Source organism: Clupea harengus, chromosome 4, assembly GCF_900700415.2.
Source record: "Clupea harengus chromosome 4, Ch_v2.0.2, whole genome shotgun sequence".
NCBI lineage: Eukaryota > Metazoa > Chordata > Actinopteri > Clupeiformes > Clupeidae > Clupea > Clupea harengus.
In genome coordinates this window covers 7,444,557-7,458,316 of record NC_045155.1, presented here as the reverse complement: position 1 = coordinate 7,458,316, position 13,760 = coordinate 7,444,557, and the positions used below count along the sequence as shown (strand labels likewise).

Below are 13,760 nucleotides of genomic sequence, written 5' to 3'. Positions count from 1 at the left end.
ACTGAACATCACCTCAGGGCTGTTTCACCACCTCAGGGCTGTTTCACCACCTCAGGGCCTCAGGGCTGTTTCACCAAACACCACCTCAGGGCCTCAGGGCTGTTTCACCACCTCAGGGCTGTTTCACCGAACACCACCTCAGGGCTGTTTCACCGAACACCACCTCAGGGCCTCAGCGCTGTTCAAATGTTTGCCGAATGTTTGTCGTGTTAAGGGAAAGGGGGATAGAGAGAGCACTGAGGAGAGCGAGAGGAGTGTAGAGGGGGCTGTCCAGGTCTTCGGTGTACAGTTTCCACTGTCGTCTGTACACACCTTTCATTAGCACACGCACGCACACACACACACACACACACACACACACACACACACAATGCTTTTAACTGCACCCCTTTGGTTGTCACGCAGCCATGTATAAACAGCTGAAAGAGGGCGAGGAGGTGAGTACAAGGGGCAGGTGTGAAGGGGAGCAGGAGGCTGCTCCTATTGACTGTGCGTGCCTGTGCTGATTGTTCTGTGTTTGAGGGGCCCTCCTGGAGAGAATGAGTCAAGGTGGAGCTTGACTAGAGGACAGGCGTGTCCTGCTTCCTCGATTGCTGTTTGCTATTTGCTTGCTTTCTTTCTCACTCGTTGTTAACTAACCTTAACTCTCTCTCCATTGCTCTGTCCTTTTTTCTTTTCTTTCATTTTTTATTAACTAACTCCATCTTTATATCTCTCCCCCTGTCTGTCTGTTTATCTCTCTCTCTCTCTTTCTCTTTCCCTGGGCATGTCCTTAACAACTAGGTAATTACTGCAGACTTCTTTCGAACCATTTTATTCTGTGGCTGTGTCTGAGCATGACGCTGATGATGTCATATAACACAATAAGCACCCTGCAGGTGGGGAAACATAAAACATTAATCAAAGTCTTTCTGACAGAGCGGAACTTACCCAGCAAAATTATGCAGAAGAGCCTGGCCATGGCTGATGTCTGTGCGGCAAAACAAGAAGACATCCGGCAGGCTGAAACAGAGAGAGCGTAGAACTGTTCACATTAACGTAAGACGAAATGGATTTCATTTCATTGTTTATTGTTGTGTTGTTGTTGTTGTTGTTGTTTAGTTGACACGGTGAGTACACTGTGGTTCATTCCACACCAGTATCAGATGCAATAACTTAATATTCCTTTACTAGTCCGTGACCATCTAAAGTTAGCCCCATAATAAATTATCATCATCACTACAGTAAATACCTCTCAACAACTTGCTAATTAAATTCACCAACATATAAGGTCTTTATTAAAAATTAAGCCACCAATGTCCCAGTTGGGAATACCATGCTGTGCGACTACAATACACTGATTTTAATGTGACTTATGAAAGTACCACATCGCAATTCCTACTTCATAATTCCAAAGGTCCTAGATTCCTCAACTCCATGTAACCACCCTGTGACTGACAGAAGGAAAAGTTTTCAGGGCGTGTCGGAATTGCCCCTGACCTCTCTATTGCTTCAGCCATTCCGTCTCGGAATTATGTTGATATGAGAGGTGCCAGCAAGGTCACGGGTGGTGTTACGGCCGTGTGCTAACACAGAGAGGTGAAAGGCAGTGGTGTGTAACTGTGTGTGTGTGTGTGTGTGTGTGTGTGTGTGTGTGTCTGTGTGTGTGTGTGTGTGTGTGTGTGTGTGTGTGTGTGTGTGTGTGTGTGTGTGTGTGTGTGTGTGTGTGTGTGTGTGTGTGTGTGTGTGTACTTTAGCCCTGTGCACACATCAGGCCCTGATCTGCGAGAGCGTGGAAATTGAGCATCGTTTACCATCCAAGATGACTGACAAAAAAAGGGGGGTCCTGTTTTTAGGGTTCACTCACAAGGACTGGATGCGAGTCACGGGGTGATGCCAGCCAGCCACTAATGGTGGTCGAAGAGTCAGGCCAAAAAAGCATGCTGCGCTGCTGAGGATCATTCAGAAGTGGATATTATTGCCTTAAGGAATAGCGACCTTTCAAACCCTCATTTCCCACAATGGCATTTTTCCTCTTTTAGGGTTCACCTTTCATGCCATGGCTCATAAAGGCAGGAACAGGAAAGGCTTTTGCCAACTGGCAAGCACTGTCTGACTTCCTCATTACAGGACAGGCCAATGGCGAGAGTGAAAGTGTAGCTAGTGAAAGTTATGGTTCGTACAACATGGGCAAAACTATGTTTTCATTTCAAGGAATACAGAGAAGGCCAGTGAAATGTGCACAGAGGAGTAAAATATGCATGTAGAATATGTTTTCAAAGCTTTACAGATGAATTACTCCATTATTACACATAATAATGGTGACAAAACAGCAAGCTTTCAAATACAAGTATTCCTTTCCTTTTTAACAGCAAATGACCCACGGTAGAGGAAACATGCAATTGCAATAACAACAACAACACCAACAGTAGCAGCAGTCAGCAGTCCAGACTCTATCTAGCACTTTTCGCAGCCTGGTAAGTGAGTTGATGTTGGGGGGCAGGACTGAACATTGTGTGGCCCTGCAGTGGAGAGGGAGGCCCCGGCCCCCCAATCGCCCCTGCTGGCCCCTTCACTGCAGGCACTTCATCCTGCTCAAGAGAGAGGCTGTCAGCCTGACCGGGCTGCCCCCCACCATGGCACAATACCAGTGCTGCAGTTTCCCACAGGAGGACAAACACGACATCCCTACAGGACACATCCCCAGAGCTGCCTCCCTCCAAACCACACAACACAGAGCTACACAGAGCTACACAGAGTTATACAAAACAACTCACTCTGCTGGTATACACAACTTATACAGAACTACATACAACTGTATAACTGCACAGTTATACACAATGTAGACGAAGTTACACACTACAACTTCATCATTCTGTACACCTGCTGAACGTCGTGTTGCCCAATGTTGGCAAACAATCATTCAGGAAATGGCACACTTTATAATTTGCTCGTAATAATTCAGAGAAGCCAAGTGTGCCACAGATAGGAATGATTTGCAAGTAGCCGAGGTTGACAACATTTCCTTCACCTTGCACAAAGTAGGTATGGTCAAGTGCACATGGGAAACAACAGTTCTCAAGGAAAAAACAACAATTCCTCAGAAAAAAAGACAAAGAACACCCACACGCACCTTGTAAAGATTCCTATGAAAACCTAAACTATAACAGGTACATCTTTATAACTTGATCCTCTCAGCTAAATCAAAAATGATACAGAGCTGATACGACAGTACATCTTCCCAGAGGGAACCTGTATCCAAGCTCCAGGGGTTTTCCTAGGCGTCTGTGTGGGACAGACCTTGCTGGCGGAGGGGATTTATGCTCTCTTAATAGGATTATAAAAAGTTTTGGATACTCACACAACTCGCACGTGTTGATACAGTCCCTCTGTGGGAGAACAATCTCTCACAGGCAGTCTCAGTGTTTGTGCGGTTTGCCAGCTTGCAAGACAGAGTGGGAGGGGAGTGAGGGAGTGAGTGTGTGTGTGTGAGAGAGAAAGTGTTTTGGGAGTGTGTGTGTGTGAGTGAGAGAGAGAGTGTGTGTGTGTGTGCGGAAAGAGAGGGTCGAAAAAAAAACTTTGTAAGCACAACTGGCTGTGTCCGAGTAAAAACACAGAGAAAAAAAGCACTCAGCCAATCACAGGTCTGGACTCTAGTCCCCCGAACCACCCCCCTCCCTTTCCCCCATGTCACCGGAGCAATGGGGTGAACGGAGTGTGATTCTTATTCAAATGCCGCTGTCACTCCAAAGCCACTGTGTGAAAGAGGGGGACTGGTCTCTAGGCTGGCGGAATGCATTGCCCCATTCTTTCGGGAGGGGTTGGGTAGGGTAGGAGTGAAAAGGGAGGAGGGGGTGAGGGGTGGGCAAGTTGTGGTGTTGATTGTGGGGGGTGGGGGGGTGCTGGGGTGCAAGGAGGGAAACTGTGCCCTGGCCATCCTCTGGACATACATCCCCCTTCAAGCACACACAGACACACACACACACATGCACACACTTACATACACTCACACACATGGATGCACAGCACTAATAGAGCTGTTCATAGAGCAAACCTTGTAGACAAGTAACTATGGTCTGATATGCTACATCAGCAATTGCAAAGTATAACAAAGCCAAAGAAAATGTCTGTATTTCAAAAATGCAATTTTTATCAAAGGAAGCGCCAGATTCCATACTTGTGTGGTTGCCTACCCTGGAGCATTCAATAAGCAAGACTAAGCAGCCGCTGCTCTCAGAGCAGCCACTGTAAACCCATCACCATCTTTACCCCCCTTCCTTCAAAATCGGATTGGTGTGCAAAATGAGTCAGCTGATCACAAAACTCGATTTTTCTGAAGCCACCTTGGATATTGTACCAAAAACCCCCGTCTACCTTCCATAATGTAACATCGTACTCGTCTACCAGGTCGGCCACTGCACCGCCTCCATCTCCAGCCATGTCATCATTCTCCCACTTCATCTGTCATGACCACCCTACTAGCGAGTGACATTATATTATTATGACTGGGCCCGTCAACTGATTGAGCAAACGGAAGCATTTAGAGGACCATTATTCCCATTGCAGGAATTTCTCTCTCTCTCTCTCTCTCTCTCTCACTCTCTCTCTCTCTTCTGACTGGATGAGAACAATTACTCAGTCAGGGATGTCTTCACATCACCTGTTTCAGATGAAGGATGACATATTTTTCTCTTTGTGGTAGAATTAAAATTCCTTTCCTGTGTGGTATCTTAAGAGTTACACGTTTATTTTAGCCATGGGAAAAAAAAGCTATGCATGCGAAACCTCCAAAATGAGAAAGATTTGACATGGTACAGCAAGCAGCACTCAATTATGTTTTAGGGGGGAGAAATGAAATTACTCCTAACTAGAGGTCCAGAGGGATAGGCCTGGGTTTAACAGACCTACAGATGTCTTTGCACTGTAAATACTCTGGTGTGGTCTCCGTGAATACACTGCATTAGGGATTGCAAAAGCATCAGGGGTTAAAAAGTAAAACTTTATACTAAGGCAGGGAGTCTAACACAGGCCTGTTAAATGATGGTTGTTATCTTTCCTTGCCAGTGAATTCACACGTGGTCTGTTTTGCTGGTCTGAACACGAGTGCGATCCCCACACCAACCACACCCACACCCACACCCACCTGCGCTAGTTTCTTTTCACATCACATTAAAAACATGTTGCTATGCAACAACGCAAAGTAAGGGAGGACAAATGGAAAGCCGCACTCAATTATTTTTTTCTTCTGGTCATTTTCGCTCTGCCATACATGACGCGACTGACTGCTCGATAAGGAGGTGCTTTAAAAAAATTGCATGTTAATAAATAGTTTCACATATAATAATGATTCATTTATTGTGGGAGAATTTGGATCCATCAGCGGTCATAAACCAGGAGTGTACTTCCTGGTTTTAGATTAGATAGCTTTCACACAGACTTTTCTGGAAGACTCAGGTATGGTCCTTCAAAAACATTAGTCAATACATATTGGTTACATACCTCTGCAACCAAAAACAATGACTTATGGAATTGATTGAATTCATTGTATTTAAAAAGCAATACGTCTAGACACCACTAACTGTAGATCAAGACATCTGCTTCATTCTGCATTCACACACACACACACACACACACACACACACACACATACACAGAGCGAGGTACACACTGCCACGTATCACTATGGATATGGCAGGCTCTGGATATTTTGTCTAGTTGTCCAAGGTTCTCATTGTTCAGATGTTTAAATTTGCCTTATCTTCCTTTCCCTCCAGGCCCATCAGGGTGCAGAATGTCTCTGAGGCACGTAATTTAGCCAATCCAGGGGGACTGAAAGGAAGTGTGTGTGTATGTGTGTGTGTGTGGTGTGTGTGGTGTGTGTGTGTGTGTGTGTGTGTGTAAGCGTGCGTGTGGTGTTTGCATCTAAGAGTTCTTGTGTCTGTATGTATCTGCGTGAATGTGTGTGCACAGCTGCATATGCACGTGTGTGTGTGTGTGTGTGTGTGTGTGTGTGTGTGTGTGTGTGTGTGTGTGTGTGTGTGTGTGTGTGTGTGTGTGTGTGTGTGTTGTGTGTGTGTGTGTGTTTGTGTGTGGGTTTGTCCCTGGATGCGTGTGTTCATGTGCCTGTGAGGGTGTATTTTTTTCAAATGCAGGCCACAGCCCTACATTCAGCATCGGGGTCAGGCACAGAACATGGAGAAGCACTAAACACACACAGCTACGGTAATACCAGCTCTTCTGTATAATCACCGGCATCACAAAGAGCTGCCACTGAGCGTTCTTGTCTGAGCAAAGGACAAGCATGTCCTGAGAGAGTGTAAAAGGACAAGTAGAGACAATGTCTAAGCAAAACAGTCACAAAGGGGGTAAGATTAAACCAGTATTCATATGGACTAGATCATAACATCCACCTTTTAAGTCTTCTCAAATGATAGAGAGAGGCGACTGCAATCATTTGAGATAGAGGTGATATAAATTCTAAATTCAGAATATGAAAGTCTAGCTTATGAGCAGTGGAAAATCAGCAGGACATCATATCAAGAATAATGTTGACAGAACGACAGGGCGAGTACATTCTGTTGGGTCTGAAGATGAACCCTGAACTACAGGTCAGGACACTTTGCTCATCACCACAGGACAACTCCAGAAATGTCTTGATTCTTCTGGTGACCTTCAGCCAGTTAAGGACATGGTGCTGACACTGTTACCTTACATGGAGTCTGCGATTACAAACCAGCTGCAATCTATCAAAGGTTCCACAAAGCAGTGGTGGGAGAACCAGACCACCCCTGATTCAGAATACATATTTGAAATAATTTGGGGAAGGCCTTGCACATTTTTACAGAAGCATGCAGCACCTCTGAACCCTTTTAGGGCTGTGAACTGATTATTACTGATTTGTTATCTGGGTTGGACATGTGGACATCAACTGAGATTTCAGAAAGGAAGAGAATGATTGCTTTACTCTTTACTCCCTTAAAATGGCAATGTTATGAGTGGCAGATCATCCAAGCTGTCTTCACACAGCAAGTTATCAGGCTGCACATATGCCTTGTGTGTGTGAGTGTGTGAGTGTGTGTGTGTGTGTGTGTGTGTGTGTGTGTGTGTGTGTGTTTGTATGTGTGCGTGTGTGTGTGTGTGTACGTGTCCTTTCACTCACCTTCTCTAAGAGATAATCTACCGTGTATCAGGCCCCTGCATCTTTCTTTGAAAAACTCTGCAGGCTCCACAGCCTTGACTTCCTGCCTCCATCCAGACATGGGAATTAATCTTTAACCAGACACCCTGACACACCTGAACTACATACAGTGAGCTCACCACCTTGCACCTTTCCAGAGGGCAAGACCGAACAGTAGCCGTGAGGAGCCTTGACATGTGAAGCCCCAGCAGAATAAGTAGCCCGTGAACCCTTTTTTTTTTTTGACAAGGAAAATGGACATGGACGCTTTTTTATGATTGATGCATTCTGAGCTTGCAGGGGGGAAGCCCACTGTGCTGATCAGTTGAGTTCTGTTCACAACAATGTTTTTGTCTGCTTCACGGTACCTACAAATAAGCTCATCAAACAAAGTGGTTTGCAGATGCTGCTACTGAATGGAGCACTATTAAGCTGTCGCTGTTACAACTATCATGTTAAAGGTCATAACAGGAAAAAGTTATGGGTAAAAACTGGGTTACCTGAATGGGCCATAAAACATAAATAGTGTTTTTGCTCTTTTATTTCCATCAAAATGTACTACTGAAAACCAGATGACCAGCCAGTGTGCACAACATGCACAGAATAGGACAAGAGGACTTCCTTTAGCAAGGAAACACATTTTTACATCTGTGATGAAGGTCAGATAACAGGGACAAAAGGCTTAGAAAAGGAAAAAGGCAACACAACATGGACCTCTCAGTGCATGAGTTACTGCTGGACTTCAGAAAAAGATGACTGCTGACGCTTGTTAGTAAAGAGCAAGGAGACAGACAGGATATTTTGACAGGTTCTGAACTGGCATTTGGATTGTTTCCTGCGGATACATGCCACACGCAATCAAGTGCCTCCCTAAATAGCAGCTAGATGCATCATTACCTCATCTCTGAGGATGTGAGTTGCTTCTGTGTAAAAGAAAGAAAGAAAGAAAGAAAGAGAGATAGAGAGAGAGCGATAAAGAAAGAGAGGGAGACTCCTATTTAACTATCTCTCGAATGCACGCTTGATTGCAGTATTGCATCCACATAACAGAGGCAACGCAGATATATACTGTTTGGCATTTAGTTGACACTCATCCCCAAGGTATGGCAAACTCCAGCATAAACAGCTGTTCGCATGACTGAGGTGGATCATCCTGTGTATCTTCTGAGTGTTAACAGGTTGCACAGTGGTGAACCTGAGGGGTCTCCCTCCATTCAGGACTTGGACTCCTGGAACTCCTTAACCTTCGCGGACGCCCATAGCAACCAGACCAAAGGTCAGAGAAGAGCCGATTAAAGCAATACTAAGCCAAGTGAGAGAGAGAGAGAAGCTCGCTCCTTTCCCATAGCCTTTCCACCGCACTGGTGCCACTGGGAACATGCCAAATGCCTGGGGGATGAAGGGGGGGGGGGGGGGGGGTTGTTGGGGGCATTCTGAAGGGGGGCACCCCTCTAAAAGTTTGTCTTTCTCTCATTTAAACACAGAAACCACACAGTGGCTGACAGGAGAAATATGGCCGACAGGAGAAAACTCTCTTCCCATGCATTGATCAGCCCTTGTGAAACACAAGCACTAAGTGAAGCAGGGCTCTCGATGAAAACAAGCCTGATATGTCTTCAAACGGGGTTCCTGACCCTCTCTGTGTTTCGCGCCTCTGTTATTCTGGATCTCTAATCCTGAGGAATGCAGGGCACAGTGTCAGTAATCAGGCAGCACCGAGCTCCTGCAAGGCCACCGAAGTGAGCCGGAGTGGCAGAGGGAAAGAGGGAACCCAGAGTGACGCCAGGGGCAAGCCCACGTTCCCGCTGTTCCATCCTCATGAAGTCACAAACACAGGAGCCAAACCCTAACCCTGTGTAAAAAATCAAGACTGGGGCAACATTAGGCCGGCTTTGGTTCAGTGTAAATAAACTAAGACATCATAATGAATGCTCTTCGTAACGACAACATACTGGGATCTCTAATATGAGATGAGCTATACTGAGTACTGTACCTCTACAATACCTCTACAATACACAGGTGTGGTCACCTGTCCGAGGAAAGCAATCACAAAAAAGTAATGTAGCCTATATGCATCGGACATATAGTTTACACGTTGGTTGTACCATATTTATAATGCATTAAAGATGATTATTTGCACATCTAACACATAATCCCGGCAGCTTTAGGGGAGTAGTCAACAAAAAGACAATCCCTGTGGCATTCCAGCCAGACAATATCATACTCAAAACCACTGACTTCACCACAGAAAACCCATCACTTCATTGTAAAGGCACTTCTAGCAAAGGTCTACGATAATGTTCTTTGTGTTGACACTTATGTTGACAGTTTTGCACACAGAAACACACACACACTCACACGATGCACAGCATAATATTAAAAAGTGTAATTAATGTGCAAAAGTACCCAAAGTATTATTTAAGATGTCGGTAGCTTCTCAGAAGCAGCAGGAGTAAACTTCAGTTGTTAAACTTTTACCCGTATTAATTTACTCAAAAACATGTGAACATGTAACCACGTAGCCTGTCATGCACAGGTTGAATAGAAATCACGCACTACACTCAATCACTAAAGCTGCGCAGTAGACTAGGTGAAAGTTGTTCAAGTTCGCCATAAACTAAAGAACGAGTTTCAGTTTAATGGAACGAGTTTCATTTAAAGTCTGTACCGAATAGCTCAAGGGCGTCCACAAACCTCACCTATTGTTCCTGTTCGTGTTGCCGAGATGTGCCTGTACTGCTTCGCACCGGTCCACCTGTTTAAATTCTTAGCACTTTGGTCAACGGTACAGTTACTGCTTGGGAGGAGCTATAAACAGCGGTCCGAGCTTCGTTTCAGGCAGGTAAAGAATTTCCAAGATAGGAAGTCGCCCCGCCGCCACAATGGTAATGTGTTCCGACAACCGACCGTTACCGCCCTCGCCAGTGACATGCTCATGGTTGACAACTGATTCATGTGTTTTTGGGTTAGGTACCGTGACTTGCACGTGTGGAGTTTACACAGTGATGGAAGGAGTATTCAGATCCTTTACCAATACAGTTATGTAGTAATACAGCAATGTCAAAAATACTCCATTACAACTAGGCTAAAAGCCCTGCATGAAAAAATCCTACTTAATATTGCAAGTAGCCTATTAGCATAAAAATGTAGGTAAAGTGAAAAGAAAAAGTAAAACTAATGGTTTGCTCCCTCGGACTGATATATTATTATGTGTGACATCTTATTGAAATGAAACCACATGAGAGGTGTATAAGGGAAAATCACAAGGGGAGTCCAGGTACAGTAGCATGGGGACAAATGTAACTTACCGTACTTCATTTCTCAGCTCATGTCAAACGACATGTGTTATGGCATCAGCATGCTATGTTAAAAATGTCAGCTTGTGTCTCAATCTCTGTGAACTGATGTGATTTGACAGGTGGTTGTAATTCCCAAACTAGATGCTAGTATAAATATTAGCTGCATACAATGTGTAATATTCCAATTATCTTATTATTATAATATTAGGAGTTGGGGACAATTGTATCACACAATACAATCAGTTGCAACCAGCAAGTGTAGCTAGCAAGTGAAATAGGCCAGCCACTTTTGCAAAGTTGTGGCATCCTCAGTTTGTAAGCAACTATCTCACTAGCATTTTGAAAACAAACCCTATAAAGACTACAATTTATAGAAAAACCCTTTACCATCACTGTTTTGGTTTGAATAATGCATGGCTGTTGTACATTTTTCGTTATCCCTTCAAAATTGTCCTGTTACAACTGTCCCAAAGGCACTCACTGCATTTAGAAGAAAATTAGAAAAAAAGTAAGGCACATGTGCTTGAATTAGGGAGGTAAATATAAAGAAGAAAGATGTATGCTGCATATATATTCAAATGAAAGGTGTCACTTTACAGAAAGCAGCTGTACCTGGTTTCCCGTATTTGGGGAAATGTGACCCTGACTACATACCTATTTTTGTAAGATGTCAGAAGATAAAAGGTTGGAAACCACTGGTTTAATCTTTAACAATGTGTTGTGCTTTCAAAGCTTGTTATATTATCCATTGTGTAAAATCTTCATGTTAAAAGTAACTAGCAATAAAGCTGTCAAATTAATGTAGTGGAGTAGAAAGTGCAACATTTTATGCTACTTTATACTTCCATGCCATTTCAGAATATATAATGTCATGGAAATATAAAGTAGCATAAAATGGAAATTCTTCGAAATTGTACAGTTCTTGAGTAAATGTACTCAGTTACTTTCCACCACTGAGTGTACAGTAGCGCAGAATTAGTCATACAATCTGTCATAGATCGCATCCAAACATTAGGAACTGTAGACTACTTTAGTAATTATCCTTCATATCATCCGTCTAACGCTAGTCCCTTTTATGAGCAGGCCCTTTTCTCCACCTTTATTTTCCTCGCTTTGATGTCTTTCAGATCTGCCCGAGTTGTTTTCAAACATGTCACGACATGAACCGTAATGAAAGTGAAACAAGTATAAATAGGCCTCCCATGCGTAAGAACAATTAATTACATGGGTAAATATTTTGCAGAATCATTGATTTATTTTGCAGTAGTCTTGTTGCTTCCATTTTTTCCGGAGACGGTTAAGGTTTAGATCTAGACACACTAGCTTAATAGAATCATGTTGACAAAATCTATCAACAAGCATATTACTGGAGCCAGACAAATCCCACAGATAATAAGACAAGCTGCTTTTGCATCCGCTTTTTAAGCAGGGGTCAGTTTTCTTTGTTCTGATCAGGTTGCCTGCTACTGTGGTCATCTTGCATCTCATCAGGGAGACCTATTTTGCAGGATGGTGTGACAGCACACACACACAGAGAAGAAACACACACACACACACACACACACACACTCTCTCTCTCCCCTCTCTCTCTCTCTCACACACACACACACACACACATACACAATGCTTCATTTGCAGGTCAACTAAATTGTATTGCTGCACCATTTTAGATTAGAGCTACCTTTCAAATCAACATACCACCTACACTGACTATAAGACTGATAAATCAGGTCAATGGGAATATGAGGAATTCTAAACTTTAAAACACCCCAGTATGTACTGAATGAATAGGTGGCGCCTCCCTGTGGTGGGTATGTGACAATGACAATAGTATCCTGTTCCTTCTAAGTGTGCGAAGGTTCAATGAGCACAATAGATAGAGGAAACACTGTTATAAAGGTGTATGTTGGAAGTGCTGTATTGGAAGACTAGAAGAGCATCAGTCTTAAGCTCTTGTGTAAGCCACTTAGGGATTCGGCCTTCATGCATTTTCCTTCCCCTAAAAGTTTAATATTCATACATATTGCTTACCCATTTCTAAAGTAAACACAGGAGAGAACATCTCGTTCAAACCTGGCTAATGCATGTCAAGTATGTGCTACTTGCTGCCATGACAACAGCATCTAATCTTTGAAAGGTTTCGTTGGTGTTGTGTCCTCCTGCTGTAGGTACCTAGCAGGTCCACTGCCCTCGAGGTCTAGGAAAAAGGGTGGTGGATTCCGTTCTAGAAGTATGGCGGAACATGCTTCACGATATTTAGCTGAACGGAACATCAACTTGACTCCGGACAGATGGCGAAGGGTTCTGCCTCGCGCTCCTTTTCGGTCCAAATTGACCTCCTCAACCTGATGCGAAAGGAGAGAGGACTTGACTATGAGGCTCATATGGAGAAAATAAATACTGAGAATGGATTAGACTCTCATATCAGACTGGGTCCTGTGTGTCTTTCTGTTCCAGATGCCTTGGGGTTTGAGTGGACTAACCTGGTGAGAGTTTGCCTCTATTTCCATCACTAAGGCTCTGGTCCGATCACTCAAGGCCTTCCATACGGCCTCTGCACCTACGCTGTCTGGAAACAGATGTTATACACTCCTACACACTGATGCATTGCCTCACCAATCATAATATTACACATAAGCAGAAATGCGTTAACTGTATGGGCTTTGACCTTTTTATTTGTATTACTGGTATGGAAAAAGGTAAAGACACAAGGAATAACTCAAGGACAGCATGTTAAAAGACAACCGCCACCCCACCACCACCACACAGACACACACTCACTTACACACACACACACACACTGACACACATACACACACACACACAAACACACACACACTCACACACACACGCTGGTGTAATAAGTGTGTCTGGTACCTCCCATGCGATCCATCATGTGAGTGTACCATGGGGGCGTGTCTGTCTCCAAGGTGGAGTGGCTGAGGAAATACTTAGCGGTCGCCTCACCAAATAACCTGAGAAGAGACAGCTGAGCAAATGAAAGCAGACCCTCCCTTACGCATCAATCACTGTCGAAGACCCACAAAAAAATCCTTCTCATTCATCACAAGAGCCACAGTGTAGTCTTGGCTGTACAGTATTCTTCAAAGCTCATCCTTTTTGAGTACATATACATATATATAGGATGAGCTTTGAGGAATACTATATATATATGACTTATACGACTTAAACTTGCAGCATCTGATGTCATTATATCATACATAGATATATCTTTCTCATACACACCTGGAATTAAATGGAAATTTCTTGTCTGAAAGGGTTTTGAGTGTGCCGTGTCTGATAAT

General features: G+C 43.8%; 1 protein-coding gene across 2 annotated transcripts in view; it reads right to left on the bottom strand.

Annotated features, from left to right (window-relative positions):
• The window catches only part of lamb2l (laminin, beta 2-like), a 47,700-nt gene extending 37,623 nt beyond the window's left edge, over window positions 1-10,077 (bottom strand). The window contains exons 1-2 of one of the 2 annotated variants that reach the window (XM_031565965.1): window positions 9,856-10,077; window positions 931-1,002 (exon numbers count right to left, since the gene is read on the bottom strand). In XM_031565965.1, the coding sequence (XP_031421825.1) occupies window positions 931-994 (64 nt within the window). In that variant the 5' untranslated portion in view covers window positions 995-1,002; window positions 9,856-10,077. Of the gene's footprint in view, window positions 1-930; window positions 1,003-3,340; window positions 3,474-9,855 lie in introns of those variants that run through there. The other variant, XM_031565964.2, reaches the window with a different exon arrangement.
• Between the last annotated feature and the right edge of the window lie 3,683 nt (window positions 10,078-13,760).